The 16691-nt window shown below is 43.4% G+C and overlaps 1 protein-coding gene across 1 annotated transcript; it reads left to right on the forward strand.

Annotated features, from left to right (window-relative positions):
- The first annotated feature begins 201 nt into the window (after positions 1 to 201).
- Positions 202 to 16407, forward strand: TMEM9B (TMEM9 domain family member B). Its single transcript, XM_072619482.1, has 5 exons — positions 202 to 462; positions 4198 to 4289; positions 9119 to 9227; positions 10978 to 11112; positions 15212 to 16407. The coding sequence occupies exons 1-5, from the start codon at positions 337 to 339 to the stop codon at positions 15365 to 15367; spliced, it is 618 nt and encodes a 205-aa protein (XP_072475583.1). The 5' UTR covers positions 202 to 336; the 3' UTR covers positions 15368 to 16407.
- Positions 16408 to 16691: the final 284 nt, after the last annotated feature.

Below are 16691 nucleotides of genomic sequence, written 5' to 3' on the forward strand. Positions count from 1 at the left end.
AGTCACTGCCGCTTCCCAGGATGGGGGTGAAGATAAAATGAGCGGTTATTTGGAATCTGCAAATGGCTAAGCGAACGCCGGCTGTTGTTATTTCAATGCCATAGTCAATCAGCATCCTGGAGGAGGCAGCGTGCGGCCACTCCCAGAGGCAGCGAGCCAGGAACGGGGCGGGGGGGGGGGGAGGGGAAGGGAGGGCGGAACCTCTGCTCGCCGGCCCCCAGGCGCGCGGCCGCCGTTTCCGGGGGGAAGACCTTCTCCGGAGGACGCGGGGCGGCCGAGGCGGAAGTGCTGGGACGGAAGCGGAGCGGCGCCGAGGCCGGGCCGGACCGGGCCGAGATGGCGGCGGCGGTGGCGGCTGGGACGACGGTGTGGAGCGGCTTCCTGCGGCTCTGCTTCGTGTTCGGCCTGTCCTTCCTGGCGCTCACCGGGCTGCTGCTGGTGCAGCTGGCGAACGCGGCCAAGGTGAGGCCGGGCCGGGCGGAGGCGGGGGCCTGACCGGGACCCGCGGACCCTTCTGCGGGGGTCTGGGGGGCGGGCCTGACCGGGACCCGCGGACCCCTCTGCGGGGAGCCTGGGGGGCGGGCCTGACCGGGACCCGCGGACCCCTCTGCGGGGGCCCTGGGGGCGGGCCTGACCGGGACCCGCGGACCCCTCTGCGGGGAGCCTGAGGGGGCGGGCCTGACCGGGACCCGCGGACCCCTCTGCGGGGAGCCTGAGGGGGCGGGCCTGACCGGGACCCGCGGACCCCTCTGCGGGGAGCCTGAGGGGGCGGGCCTGACCGGGACCCGCGGACCCCTCTGCGGGGAGCCTGAGGGGGCGGGCCTGACCGGGACCCGCGGACCCCTCTGCGGGGAGCCTGAGGGGGCGGGCCTGACCGGGACCCGCGGACCCCTCTGGGGAGAGCCTGGGGGGCGAGCCTGACCGGGACCCGCGGACCCCTCTGCGGGGGCCCTGGGGGGCGGGCCTGACCGGGACCCGCGGACCCCTCTGCGGGGGTCTGGGGGGCGGGCCTGACCGGGACCCGCGGACCCCTCTGCGAGGCCCCTGGGGGCAGGCCTGACCCCACCGTTCAGAGGAGACTGAGGCAGGGAGGGTGAAGTGCCGGCGCCGTGGCTGAAGAGCCGAGTTCGAATCCTGCCCGCGCACTTCCCACCAGAGGAAGCCCTAATTCCAGCGCCCACCCCCCAGTCATCTCCTGTTTATCCTGTACACATGTGTTTGCTCGTTGGTCTCCTCTTTCGGGTGTAAGCTCCTGGAGGGCGGCGGCACCGTCCTTGGCACATAGTGGGCGCTTAGTAAGTGGTTACAGGCTGCAGCACCCTGAGCGCGTCCCTCAGCCTCTCTCTGCCTTCGTTTACGTCCTCTATAAAATAGGGATAATAATAGTAACGGCCGGCCCTCCCCGTGAGGGTCCAGGGTGATGCTACTTGGAAAACGCTTTGCGGACCTTGGCACAGTGTAGAGGTGCCAGCTGTTCATCGTCGCTGTTGTTTTATTGTTACTCTTGGGGTCACACAGCTTAGCGTTCCTGGAAGCCGACAAGTATTTATCCAGCTCACCCTGTGCCAGGCGCCCCCTGCTCTCCTCCTCAGAGCTCTGGTCCCCACAATTTGGACCCCAAATGGGGTCCTGATGGAGGCCTCCCCGAGGTGCCGGTCCTGCCAGGAGCCCCTGGAGCCACCAGCTGCGACCCCCCTCCGGAAGGAAAACAAAACAAGTCAGATCCTGGGCAGGACGTTCTTCCTATTTCCAAACCTAACAAGGAGACTCCTCCTCACCCCTTCCATTCCCAAAATTCTAAACCTACAGGAGCTTAAGGTTGGTCAGAACAATACAACATACACATATATATGTTTATATAAATATGTAAACACAAGAGAATTTTTTTCCAAATCAGCAAGAATTTATTAAGCACTTACTATGTGCCTGACACTATGCTAAGCTGTAGGGATACAAAGAAAGGAAAAAAATAGTCTGTGCCCTCAAGGAGCTCACAGTCAAGTGAGGGACACAACACGTAAACACCTTTGTACAAACACAGTTTCTCTAGGATAAATTTGAGATAATGTCAGAGGGAAGATTAAAAAGGTTGAGTTGCCCATAATTTTTGTGCTTCCCAGACTTGCTGGCTGTGTGATCATGGAATAATCTTGTAGTGTGTTTCCGTCTCTGTGAAATGGGATGGTAGTGCCTCCCTTTCAGGTGGTTATGAGGATCAAATGAGATCAAATGTAGAAGGAGCTTAACACAAGAGAATTTAAGGAGGCTTACGGCACTGACAGTGCAGGAGAAACAGGTAAGGTTTCCATGGCAGGTAGCACTTGATTTGAACCTTATAGGAAGCAAAAGAAGTGAAGAGGCCATGTATTTCCTGGTGTGGGGGACACCTGTGTGCAGGTACTAGTAGGTTGGTGTGGCTGGAATGTAGAATGTATGAAAGGAAGGTCTTCTGAGAGAAGACAGGAAAGTCAGGGCTTTAAAGGTCATAATGAGGAGTTCATATTTAAACCTGGAGGAAGTAGGAAGTTATGAAGATTAGCCCAGGTGAGGGGTGAACTCTTGGCCAGAACCAGGGTAGTGACTGTGTGCCAGATGCAAGATGTCTGGTGGTAAAATCTACAGGAGTTGAAAAAGAATACTCTACAGGGGATGAGGGTAAGGGAGAGCAAACGTCAAGGAAAGGTGTGTTAGAACAGGGACTTGAAAGCAAATCTATAGTCACTGAGTAAACATTTATTAAGTGCCTACTCTGTGCCAGGGTCTGTGGACTGGGGATACAAAAACAAAGAATGAAACATTCTTTCATCCCAAGGAACTGACATTCTAATGGAGGAAACAGCAAGTAAATATACAGAATGCCTCAAAAGTCTTATTGCAGCTTTGCATTTTAGTAGTTTTAGTAGCTTAAGATTGCCCTAAAACGCTGGGGACACACTGTGTAAGTGTATAGGGAATAGATACAAAGAGGATGAATACAAGGTGGTTTGGGAAGGAACTAGCAATTGAAGGGCTCAGGACAAGGCTTCATATAGAACTGTGTCTTAAAGGAAGAGAGGGGTTCTGTGAGGTGGAGGTGAGGAGGGAGTATATTCCTACCACAGGGATGGCAGGTACAAAAGCATCAGGATGGTGTATTGTGTGAGAAAGAGAGGATCACCTTGGCTGGGTTGCAGAGTGCTGGAGAGGGAGTTGATCTAAATTGATTTAAGGGTTTTTTCTACTATACCACACTGTCTCCTGTTACACTTCTTTGGATCCCTGGAAGCACTCCGTTTCCTGAATCTCAGGGCCTCCTCCCTTCCCAGCTCTTAACCCTTAAAGACATTCTGACCTTTTGAGTGCTTTTGGCCTAAAGTTTTCTCCTTCCCTTTCTGCGTTTGACTATGTGGTTAATCCCAGGTTGTACAACACTCCCTTTTTTTCATTTTCTGGTTGTCAGTGATCTCTCCCTCCTCAAATTATGTACTTCCTGAGGCAGCCCATTTTATAGTTGGACAGCTCTAATTGTGAAGGCCTTCTTTACATGAAGCTTATAGTCTTCTGCCCTTTTGGGCTAAGCTTAATAATTCCTCTTCCGCATGACAGCATTGAAGGTATTTGAAGATTGCCTTTCCAGTCTCCTAATCAACACTAGCTTGCTTCTTGGTCATCATTCTTTTGCCAAGACTTTGACCCTAATCCAAAGAGAGTTTCCTTGACCTCCAGTTTCTACATCCCATAGCCTTGTCCTTACAACAAATGGATATGCTGGGAAGAACTTTTTACCTGTCAGACATATAGAATCTTTATCTGTGTTCTTCCCTTCCTGCTTGTAAATGGTATCCTTATTCATCAACATTGTTTTATTAGGCTTTCTGCTGACCTTGATGAAACAAGAAATTCCCAGTAAATTGGCTATAATGTGATCCATAAAAAGTGGTTAAAGATTTATAAACGCCAGATGTTTTATAATACTAATTGTTGTAAAAAGAGAAAAGTATCTTTTATGTAATACTTTTAGGTGACAACTCAAATTAAACTCACTAGAAAAGAATTCTGCTTAAAAAACTACCTCATTGTTGGAGTTTTAAAATTTTGGAATACTTCTAGAGTTCAGTCAGCAGAAGGTACTTTGTAAAGTGTGTCCTCTTAAATATGGTGCATGTTAATGTATTACATAGCAGCATTTTGATGCAGAATGCTCTGTTTTGGTTGCAGAATTTTGAAGATGTCCGCTGTAAGTGTATTTGTCCTCCTTATAAAGAACATTCTGGATACATTTATAACAAGAATATAACTCAGAAAGATTGGTGAGTATTCTGAAATGTTGAGCTAACTGTGAAATCTCTTTCCAAGGCTATTTTTACTGTCCTAGAATTACTGCCTACTGTAGGTAGAATTTTTTCTTCTTCAGCAATAATCTAATCTTTTCACTCCTAGAAAACAGTCACTGTAAAGAGCTGATTGGATCTGGCAATGCCTATTGGAAGTAAATGTCAAAATAACGTAAGCTTGTGTGCTTTATGTATACTTTACATATATTCTCAATTAATCCTGTCAACATATTGGTGGTGTAGGCAATACAAGTAATCTTATCACCATTTCTAAGACTCTGAGAGGGTAGTAACCTGCCCAGGGTCACATAGCTCATGGAACTGCAGCCAGAATCAAGAGCTTCTCAGTCTAGTAGTGTTCTTTCCTTCCTTCTGTCCTTCCTTCCTACTTTTCTCCCCACTCCTTTCTTTTTAGTGTAGCCAAATTGAATTTACCCAGGAGATGAGGTGCTCTACTTGAGTAAGGACTCCAAAATGTCCATAATCATCTTCTGTATACTTCTCTTTTTTTAAAAATTAATTTATTTTAAACTTAAATACTAAAACCTAAGTACACAATAAGAAAAGAAAAAGAAATTATTACAAACTTAAATGCAAAATAAGGAAAAAAACATTGCCATGTACACAGCAGAACGTAAGAGATGATTCAAACTACCCAATTTTTAATAACAGTCTTAGGCATATGTTTTAAATTGCCTCATAAAAAATAATTCTGTCCTTATTGAGTCCCTTGTAATTAGTCTTTGATGTGTACCTTATATTTCTCTTGGATTTTGTATGTCAAATTTTCTATTAAGTTCAGGGTTTTTTTGCAACAAAATCTTGAAAGTCTGACAATTCATTGAATTTCCTTTTTTTTTTCTTTTTTCATTCAAGAGTATGCTTAACTTTGTTGGGTATGATATTTTTGGCTGAATCTAGAGTTCTTTATCTCTGTACACTTCTCAACGGAGATGTAAAACCTTCTTCCCTTACCGCCTCCAGTTAGCTAAGCAGCTCTTCTTGGCCTTGTTTAAGGTTCTCTGCTACTTAGTATTTCTTGATCAGCTATCCATTTATAAGTGTTGGTGATTGTGTAAAAACTTACCTTGAGCCTCGCCCTGTCATGTAACAAATTAAAACTGGTTGTGTGACTCTTTATGGAGAGAATGTGAGTTTTATATCAGTCCAGACAATCTTCCTTTTAGGCTGGTGTTTGAATTGTGGTATTTTATTTGTTTATAGTCACTATGAAAGAATTTTAGGGAACAGAAATGCTTGGGGAATTCTGCTCTTACGAATAGGCTTCCATATAACAGATAGACAGATAGTAAGTGAGCTAAACATGAACTTGCCTTTGCTGTATTAGTACATAAGCCCTGGACAGCACACTTCTGACTCCCGGGCTGGTGTTCTTCCTGTTACATAGACTGCTTCTCTCTTTGTAACTAAAGCATTGCCAGACTGTGAGTTCTACCTAAGATATGCATGTGCATGTGTGCTGTGCTGCAGTGAAGGAGAAAATCGGAGGCGTGACATACATTTGTATGGCATGTAAGGTTTGCAAAGCAAGCATTTACTTTGTAACAATGCTTTCAAGTAGATATTGCAAGGGTTGCTTATTCTGTTTGCAGATGAAGAAACCAAGACTTTGAGGGACTGAAGTGATTTGCTGATGTTCACATGGTATCTGAGACAGGATTTGAACTCTGATCTCCTGCCTCCAAGTCCTGTGCTTGTTTTCCTACGTCAGACTGCCTCCTCCTGCTGGGTTTTGCAGTATAACATCTTTGTTCACTAGCTTGTGGCCAGGAGTTCATGTAATTTGGCTTCAAAGGGCAATGTGGGATGAGAACGTTGGAACAGAAGTCCTTCAGCAGTCAGCCTGCCTCTTGTGGACTGTGCTGAAGCTATCAAAGTTAGATTACCCTGAGGATCACATTTGCCTGTGGTTTCCTGGGTGTCCTGTTTTGCCAGTGTTAGATTTATTTATCCTTTATGTTCTTTATGAAATAGTTTACTTGTTTCAGTAAAGTTGTGTGAATTCTGTTTTGTGCCTGCTTGTCTTGAAGCCAGTATCTTCCTCATCCTGACACTAGGTGGCATGGTTGTCTATGTATTTAAGTGCCTTGGTCCTAGTTGAGAGAGCAAAGCCAGGTTCTACTCAAAAAACACCACTAAAGCCATGACCCTGTCTCTTGTTATCAAGAAGTCAAGCACTTAATTCAGTGCCAGTCACCACTCTCCCCCGCTGACCCTGCTGGCCTTCCGCTGGGCTTTCTGTGCCTTTGTATTGTTGCCCTCCATCTGTTTTTCAGGAGGAACACTCGTCTCACACTTTGAGGAGAGTGACTGGTTCCTAAGGCCACAAGAAGAGACACTGAATAGGAGAGCCATTGCTTTTCCTGATTGAGGCGAGAAAGAGTTAATACAGTTCTTCCTGGCAGGGTCTAGTGAATAGATTTGTCCTCTGTACTTACTGGCATGTCACTTGTTAGAGAAACAGCTCCTACAAGACAGAGCATCTCTCAAACTTGGTGTGATACAGTTCAGATCATTTGTCATTGTGTCTAAATTATTACATTGTATTTGAACTTTAATGTTGCTCAAAATAAATAGAGCAAAGGTAACCCTTAAAAGTACTTTTTCTTGGTACTTGGCCTGCCAAACACATCTCCTCCCTAGCCTGCCTCTAGTCAAAGTGCCACTTAAGGATTCTGTCCTTTGGGTTGAGAGAAGTATCTTCCTGCTATACTAGCACTGGGGTGACTGTGCTTTAATGTGAAAATTAGCCTGTGTGATATTCACCATTTCTGTAGTCCTGTGAAGTCAGTAATGCAAGTATCTTTATCCCTGTTTTGCAGAGGATAACTGATATTTAAATAAACACCCGAAGTGACAGTGAGTAAGTGTCCAAACCAAGATTTGAATTCAGGCTCTTTAGACTCCCAAGTGTAGTGTTTTCACTTCTATATCATGTTTCCTCTGAAAAGAAATGTAAAATAAAGATAAATTGCGTTGGCTGTTAGTGGCTTCCTTCTCTCTCCTTCCCTCTTTCCGGGAAGCTGGAAGCTCCTTAAGGTAACTTTTTTGGTCATTTTATCTGCCACTTCTAGTGCAGTCAGACATGTAGTAGACACTAGCTTAAATCTTGTTGAATTGAGCTAAGAGGGATTGCACCACCATTTGTCAGCTTTATGAATTTGGGGAAGGGATGCGACCTCTGTCGTTTATCCTTAACATAGGAATAGTTCCTTCTGAATGGTGAGGAGGCCAAAATGGATACCAACTGTAAAGTGCTAAAGAGATATCAAGTGTTACTGTTACAATTAGGAGTATTAAGCCCATTTCTGTGGTGTTTAAGCATTTGTGTTCTTTTGTCATCACAACTAGCAGTGTGACTAATACTGCTGCCATTTTCCAGGTGAAGAAATTGAGGGCCAGAACCTGAAGTGAACCACCCAGGGGTCTCTGATGAGAGAGCTGGAGAGTGGGAGATTCTGGGCAGCATAGGACAGAAGAGAGAAAGTCCCAGAAATAAGTGGGAGGTACCGGAAACAGCCACCCCCAGCCCAGCTTGGGCAGGACACTTAATAAATTGGAGCTGAAGGAGAGAAATTATTTGAATATTTCCTAAAATTATCTCCTCCCTAGGAAGATATTCTTTGATAGGCTTTTAATTAAGAGAAGCACTTAACGGGTGATTTTTTTTTCCATGTTGATTCTCTAGCCACTTAGTAGGGTTAATAACAGCATAAGGCATTTGGTTCTGAGAAGCAGATTTTGACAATTTAGGCATATTTTAGAAGAGACCAAAATCAGTGCTTTGGAGCATTTCCTATGGATTACTTTACAGCTTAGTCATTCACTGACTGAATGAATAAAACCAGTTAAGTGCTTCTTAAGTCACAGGTAGCCGTGCCAAACTCAGGAAATTTATGTTCTGAAAAGGAAAGATAGCATACATAGAGGAAGGGGAGACACTGAGGGGAGTTCTGTCCTGCAGAGATGGCTGGATGAGAGAGGAAGCTGCAGCGTGGTCTAGGAATGACTTAGGCCAGAATTAGCGGGTTAGTTAGTTGAGTAGTTTTCTAGGGTGGGAGCATCTAAGATGAGTGGACTAATTTACCCAGGGATTAGGACTGGGATTCAGGAAGAGCTAGGTATTGAGGTCCAGCATTCAGGTTCCATGTGGAGACATGAGGTCAGTAGCAGCAGCTGGCAAATGGTGAGATTACCCAGGTGAATGACTGGATGAGATGTAAAGCTAAAACAAAATGAGACATAAAAAAATGCTTTTTAAAAGCTCTTTTTGGAGTAGCTGAGCCCAAATGAGCAAGTTCAAATATGACTGTGCCAATAATAATTTAACAGAACCTATACCACTTCACGGTTGTTTATGAGTGGAGAGTCAGTGCTCATTCATACAGCTGGCAAGAGTTGCACTAAATGACTTCTTCGGTCCCTTCCAGCCCTGAGTTTCTGTGATTAGCTGTTCACACTTGAGCCTTGTAAGATACATGAGTACCTTGGGAAAGGACAACTTAGTTTGACTCTGTCTCTCCTTTATAACGAATTGTTCAATTTTACTGCAGCGATATCTCCAAACTCTTTTTGGAGAAGAGATTATTTTTGTCTATTGATGTGCTCATTGAAGGGGGAATTGGATTTAATGACTGCCGAGATTCTGGGATCCTATGATATATTCCTAGAACTTGTCTAATTAGGGTTTTTTTCAAATTTCAGATAAAGTGTTGCTTCTGAATATTTAGGTAATCAAATCAATTTTAAACATCATTTTAATTTTCTTACATTTTTTTTTTCAGTGATTGCCTGCATGTTGTAGAACCCATGCCAGTCCTGGGACCTGATGTGGAAGCCTACTGCCTGCGCTGTGAGTGCAAATATGAAGAAAGAAGTTCTGTCACAATCAAAGTAAGTTTCCATTTCTGCTGTTCTGAGAAGCAACAGAGAGGCTTTTAGAGAGCAGTCCGATAACAAGCCGTGGTTGTGGAGTTAAAGTCAGAGACTCTGGCCTCCAGTCCTGGCTCTGCTCCTTCTTTGCTTCATGACCCAGGGCACATCCCATTTCCTGCGCACCCTCAGCATCCTCACTGTAAGAGAAGAATGCTAACTGTGCCTTTCCTACATCACAAGGCTGTTTTAAGAATCAAGTGAGATGTCAGTAAAACCATGGTGAAAATTGTAAAATACGGGACCAGCAGAAGGTTTTGTTACTGATGTTAGGGCCTCTTGGTTCCTGCCTAAAACAGAAACTTGGGAATTCTAACTTCCTTACCTGACATCTGACTAGTCACTTAGCTCTCACCATTCCCTTCACTAAGTTGAAACTAGCCTGCTACCTGTGCACCTGAGCAGATACTTTGTGGATTAATTAGCTAATGTTAGAAGAATGTGTGAGGTGCCACTAATTTCTTGTGGAGAAAGTATGTAATTAGCACATTTCAGAAAGCTGATGTATATCATTTCATTTCTTTTATATGGCCATGAATTCTACGAGCTGTAATTAAATCCCCTTCCTTTCTTTCTTTGTACTTCCCTCCCTCAAAGTTGAACAGTGTAACCAAAACTGAAACATTTGACTTAGTTTTCTCTGGGTTCAGATACACATTTTATGCCAGTAGACTTACTGAGAGCTCTCTCTAATTTGACTACCTTTTCTAGATCTTAAGATTTTATTTTCCTTATTTTTTTAAACTACAAGGTCTTCTCTTTGGTGACCTAGAGTCATTTCCTTACCAGTTTGGCCAAAGAGCGATCAAGTTTCTAGCCACAGTGACTCTTCACAATCTTCTCCTAGAAGGTTGGCTGTCTGTGTTGATAGAAGGAACCACTCTGAGGAAATCGCAGATCCTTGAAGTGTGAAATACAGGAATCACCCCCTTACTCTACTAGGATGGTTCAAGTCCCTCCCGAGGAAGACACAACTTATATGGGCCTGGGTTGCCGTCTTCTATGGAGAGCTGCCTTAGGAAATCTTTCCCATAGGATGGGATGCAGAAGTCCCACGGACTCAACTTACCCAACAAGGCATTGTGCTCTGGAGAAACCAACGTGGCTCAAGGCTCCCAAGAGTCTTTTGTATCTGAATTTTTCCATGTCATTATGAGAGTGACAACTCACATGTATCTAGTGCTTCATAGATTAATGCAAACAGTCCCCACAGCAGCTGTAAGAGCAGTCCTGCATCTATTGTTTGCCTGAGCCTTTGAAGCTATGGGGCTGGCCCAGGGTCCCTGAGATGGTACATTTCCACATCCAGTGCTCTTTTCATCATCTCTTCTCCAGGCTGTTAAAATTGGGACAGTTGCATTTTGTGTAAGACCTAATAATGTTAGCCCTTAACTTTGGGACATGAAATCAGTGGTGTTTGTGTGCAGGTAAAAAAAGGGGGTGGGGGTTCAGTGGCAACTGGAGTTAACAGCAGGTGTATGTATGATGATTGGGGTCCTTGAGAAACAATTGCTGGCCAAGGACAAAATGGTTTCTTGTCTTGTTTCCCCCAGTTGGTTCTTTGTGAGGAATTTTGTTTCTTATATTAGAATTTCCTTGAATTAAAGGACCTTCTCAAGGCTGATTAGATCCCAGTGTCTTCACAGCCACATCTTCACTGAGTTGGTTGATATATAAAACTGAGTTTTTTGGTTTCTCTGTTTGCCTTCAGGTTACAATTATAATTTACCTGTCAATTCTGGGCCTGCTTCTTCTCTACATGGTGTACCTCACACTGGTTGAACCTGTCTTGAAGAGACGTCTCTTTGGACATTCCCAACTGATACAGAGCGATGACGATGTTGGGGTAAGTTAGTAGTCTTCCTGAATTACCCGTGTTCTACTTGATGATTGCTGCCAAATAGTTGTAAACAAATATGTTCATGTAATACAGTTAATGTGGTATAACATATTAGGACTAAGATAATCACCAAGCATTTATTAAACATTTATATATAGCCCAAGAACTGTGCTAAGGACTAGGGGCTTCATTTGTGCGTTGTGTCTAAATAAGTTTTTTCCTGAGAAAGTTGTTCTATCCAAGGAGGTATCCTGCTTTGAGAGTATCTCTTCTTGCTGCTTTTAAGATGGATGAACAAGTTCCAGACCTCTGCTCCCTTAGTGTCAGCTGAGCCAAGGGTGTATTTATCATCTCTTCTCATTTCTGTTGAAAAAGGTATCTGCAGAGAGGTGATGGGCCAGAATGATAAGTGAGGGACACATTTTTGAACATGACTAATACGAGAAATTGTTTTTTGCTTGATTCTGCTCATTTATTAAAAGTTTTATGTTTCATTCTCCTTTTTCCAGGTTGGGGGGGGGGGCAGTGTTGGAGGGATGAAAAGAAATGCTTGATAATTGGGAAGGAAATACCAACCATAAAAATGTTTTTTAAAAAGCAGACACCCGAGGCCTGTCTTTCCCCTTCTTCCTTGCCTGTCCCCCACCCTAACTAACTCTTTCATTTAGTGTCACCTGCTCTTTCAGAAGTCACCAAGAGGTTTTTGTGAAGTTGTTTATTGTGCCCTGAGGCGGTTATTTTCTGAAGAAGAGTGCCTTTGTGACTCGAGAGGATCATGACTCCATGTTGCTTTAGAGATGAGAGCTCTTGGAGTGTGCCTTTTGGTTTCAAAGTCATCATGAATGGCCATTGTTAATGATGGAATGGGTCAGGAGGGGGTCTTATCTCCACTGTATTAGGCTTTTAGCTGGAATCTGAATTGCATACTGATAATTACTTCCTGCCTTAGCATCTCTGCTTCTAGAAGTTAAAAAATACTGAAGATTCTATATTTTTAATTGCCCTTCTAAAAAGAAAAATCACTTGGTGGTTAATTTTGTAGTGAGCAACCTTTCTGTGGCTAACTAGGCTGGTAGTCAACAGACAGAGTGTGTTCCCAGGCCTGCTCTAGAAGCCTTTCCAGCTTGATAGAAGTCGAATTGCTTCTGTTGGCATGGCTCCCAAGAACCCTAAGCTACTTCTGTACTTGATAAACCAGAAGAGTAGGATTTATGTGAAGAATATAGCTATGAGACTTTTAAAAACAGCCTTAGTTCTAAAACTCAGCATTTCTATGTATATATATGTACCATCTTTTAAAAGTCTTAATTTCAAAATATTTAATTGACCCAAACTCAGGCTTCCATCTAAATGTTTTTTTTTAAGTTAGCAATATTAGACCAAGGTATAAGTCTTGATACTGAAGGTTGGGAAGCTCTGAGCAGGCAGTTAGTCTATATTTACTATATCATATCACCATGACACGTCGTCACTATTATCAAAGCATTACGTTAAAGCATGTTTTGTATTTATTGTAATTTTATCAGGTATAAAAAGAACAGGCTTATAAGAAGAGTGAATTTCTGTTTGTGTTCTACAGGCATCTGTGGCTTTAAGCAACCAGTTCAGTCTTGTTCTGATAGTTGGGGAAAGACTGGAAGGATTACCTAGTTTGTTTTGTTCTGTAGAATTTGTTCCTTAAGAAAATTTTCCCCTATCTTGATAAGTTGTTAGGGATAGAAGCTGAGAGGTCCTTTGCCTCTGACAGCAGGTGTATGCCCTTTCCTCCTGCCTGTATTTATATTTCAACAAGTCCAAATAATAGTATTTTATATACAGAGTTTATTCTTCATATTACTGCTGTGACCTTTAAGTATCCCTTTATCCATGAACACAGTTGTTGTGTTTGGCATAGAGATGACCCTAGTGGGAAGCTGGAAGGCCTGAGTTTAGTGTCTGGTCGTTAATGTGCTCTGCAATATGGAGCTAATTCGCCTCTCTGGGACCTTAAGAGAAGAGGAACCATGTTCTGTTTATTGTTGTATTCCCTAGCACCTACCAGAAAGCTCTTCATGTTGTGTTAACAGTGAAGATAACTCAGGTTCACCCAGGCCTTTATAAGGCCCTTTCCTTACTCTCCTCTGAAACAGGGAGCACATGTATTTTTATGGATGAGGAAACTGACAGTCAGCTAGGTCCCCAGTGCCCAGGGTCACCCCTGGTACTTCTCAGAGCCAGGAATGTGCCTTGTGTTCTTTTTATTATACATGATATAGCACTGTCTCAGGGAATGAATTAAATCATAGTTCAGTGTGTTTCCTAAGTTCCTATGTCCTTCGTACTGGGAACGCAAAGCCAAAAAAGAGAGACTGCTCCCCTGAGAGAGCTTCCACTCTCTGGGAGGGCGGGGGCAGGGAGAGAGTGTGACCTTTAAAGAGAGAAAGTATGATCCAATTGCTTCTGTGAAAACAAGCTGTTAGGGTGGTGGTGCAGCCTGTAGGAAGAGAGTCATCACCACTGACGTGCATGGTGCTTCAAGCTTGACACAGCTCTTTCCGTGGAGTATCTCATTTTATTCTCCCAGTGAAACAGGTGCTGCTGTCATCCTCATTTAATAGGAAACTGAAGCAGATTGGAGCGGGGTGATTTGTCCAGGGTCACACAGCTTCCTGAGGCAGGCCTTGAACCTGGACCTTCCTGACTCCAGATCCAACACACTCTGCTGTGCAGCCTAGTCCCTTCCTCTCCATAGGGCTTTATTTCACTGTTCGTACGTTGGGTTTTGATTATAGTGCATTAACGATGACATTTTCTACATTGAAGTAGCATTATATGAAAATGTTCATGTAGTGAAGGAAGAGGAGTGTTATGGTTCCCTGAGGGTCATCAGGAAGGAGCAGTGGAAAATGCTCATATTTTTGACATTTTAAAAGAACATGCCATGTTATTATTAAATTAAGATCAAACATCATATATATTTTATTGTACAGTTTTTTGCACACTTCGCTCATACTCAGGATATGTACAGCAGTTGAGATTTTTCAGTTAGACTTAGAAGGATAGTTGTCTTCTCTGAAGGCTTAAGTTCGGTTTAGGGAGAGGCATGACTTGTGATTTGGATTTTGTATCAGGGCTGAGCTGTTGAGAAAGGGATCCAGGAAAGGCCAAACACAAAGCAATCAATGACTAGTGAAGGCTTTTGTTATTTAGGCAGCTGTGTTTATGTTTTATTTTTAGAGCATTTAACACAATTCTTTCCAGTGTAATGACTATAAACACCCTGTTGTGTTGGTTTACTTTAGCTTGTCCACCTAGAAACCTTGTATAGCACCTCAACCCTCAATTATCAGGCTAACATGAAGACTACTGGGTATTTAGCAATATCTTAGTCTGTTCTACAGGGAGTCCCTATATCCTGCATTCCTTTTGAAATTGAAGGTTTTTCATGTAAAAATGACCAACTTCTGAAGTAGGAAGAGCTTTAAGATTTTTGCTGTTATAGAACTAGTTCACCTGGGTGGGAGGGTGCTGGGAATAAAAAATAAACTCAGATAAGGTAACCAAATTATTTCCCTGGGCAAATACAAGTCTTGGCTGCTGCTTGACCAACTCTGAAGAGGTTGAGATGTGGGTTAAGGCCCTCCCCTTATCACAGAACTGCTGTATAATAACAGACAAGCCACTGAATTTCTCTATTCCTTAGTTTCCACAATGGTAAAATGAGGGTGATGTTCATGTGAGCATGGACAGCTTTTCTCTCACCTCGCAATACGTGAGTGTCTTGACCTCTTTTCTAGAGAAAAGTCTTTCTGTTGTTACTCCTGGGAAATAGGATCTCTCAGAGCTTCTGTTCCCCAGTTGAGGGCCACCCTGCTACCATTACTAACTTCCTCCTTCTGGTATGAAAACGGTCTGGAGACCCTGGATTCTTAGTTGTGAGGGGGGAGTGTGTGTGTGTGTGTGTGTGTGTGTGTTAAACTGTTTGTAGCACAGGCACAGTGTTGATTGAGAATCTCCTGCACTGCCTTGATCCATGAGTGTGCACAGCATGCAGTTCCCTTTGTTTGTGTGCTTCCACCATTGCTTGATTCCTCCTTTTCCCTTTTCTTCATTCCTGGACTTATAGGATCACCAGCCCTTCGCAAATGCCCACGATGTGCTGGCCCGATCCCGAAGCCGGGCTAATGTGCTCAACAAGGTGGAGTATGCCCAGCAGCGTTGGAAGCTTCAGGTTCAAGAGCAGAGGAAATCTGTGTTTGACCGGCACGTGGTCCTCAGTTAATCAGGAATCCAGTGCCAAGGTGACTGGAAGGAAAGAAGAAAGGTGGGCTGTGGGAAAAACTGCTCACATCTTCCCGATTTTTTAAACCACTGCTGAGAGATTTCACCAAACTTGTTCAATGGGTTAAAACTGGAAGCAGAAAAAAAAAAAAGCTTTTTTTATTTTTAATTTAAAAAATAAAAAGTGTTAACTGGAAAAATTTTAAAGCACATGTCTCAGAAGCCAAAAAGCCACAAATAGTTCTTTCTGGCTTTTCCTAATGAAGCTAAATCTACCTATGAATTATCTTGAGATCCTTTCTCTCTGGCAAACATTTCCTTCTATACTTCTTCCTTAACTTAATTCTAACATGTTTTTCAAGACAACTTTCACACTCTTTGTGTTTAGGGGGAGGGAAACCCAGCTTTCACAAGACACTTTATTCCATGGACTTTTGTAAATAGATGTTTCCTATTGTATTTTTGTGCTTGGTCTCATTTTCAGCAGAGTCAGATTCTGCTGGAAATGCTGATTTGCTCAGTTGATTTTTAGCACTGACTATGTCCTAAGCAGATGATTGGCTCTTGGCAACCCTTGGTAAGTTGACTGTGAAATATTACTGACAGAAATGCAGATTTACTTCAGTACTGTGATGTAGATAAACCCTCCAGTCTAATGCAGAGCATTCTGGTATAGAATGGCCCTTTGCTGGTTTTCTCAGTGACTGAACAAATGGTGCTTGGTGTATGTGCTCCTTATCCTCTTCTCATGGCCTTAGGGATAAGAAACCAGGTGATAAAAGAAATTCTTCTCTAAAGTTAAGCCTATCTGAATTGGTGGCTCTAAAGTTAAGCCTATCTGAATTGGTGGCTTATGTACCTTCTTCAGCATTTCCAGTCATCCTGAAAGGTGGCTGGGGGGCTTTGTTGTGTGTGTCTCTGAACTGTAACTAAGGTCCTGGACTTCACCCTTGGAGAGCTGTAACAGTTATTGGATAACTGGCTCTTTACTTTCTACAGCCTCTTTGGAATGTAACAATAAAAATTAATTTTTGAAAAACCCACCAGTGTCCTTGGCGTGTAATTTCCTTTCTTTCTCTGTTTCTAATTATAAAGTTTTATATAAAAAAGGGAAATTCAACTCAGCATAAAGAAAAACATTATTATGGTAAGAACTACCCAAGAGTAGAAGCAGCTGCTTTGATTCTGGGTAGATTTCCTCTCAGTGAGAAGGTTCAGACCAGTTCAGGAAGACTTTGTCATGAGTGTTGTAAAGGGGATTCAGACTGGGCACTTTGGAACGGTCAGTATGATCATGTATTGTCTAACAATATCAAGATGTAAAA

Source organism: Notamacropus eugenii, chromosome 6 (genome assembly GCF_028372415.1).
Source record: "Notamacropus eugenii isolate mMacEug1 chromosome 6, mMacEug1.pri_v2, whole genome shotgun sequence".
NCBI classification, from domain to species: Eukaryota; Metazoa; Chordata; class Mammalia; order Diprotodontia; family Macropodidae; genus Notamacropus; species Notamacropus eugenii.

What these genes read in the sequence shown, in the direction of transcription:
- TMEM9B (XM_072619482.1), top strand. Translation starts at nt 337, where the DNA reads ATGGCGGCGGCGGTGGCGGCTGGGACGACGGTGTGGAGCGGCTTCCTG. An exon ending in AGCTGGCGAACGCGGCCAAG is followed by an intron (nt 463 to 4,197) that starts GTGAGGCCGGGC and finishes TTTTGGTTGCAG; the next exon opens with AATTTTGAAGATGTCCGCTG. An exon ending in GAAGTTCTGTCACAATCAAA is followed by an intron (nt 9,228 to 10,977) that starts GTAAGTTTCCAT and finishes GTTTGCCTTCAG; the next exon opens with GTTACAATTATAATTTACCT.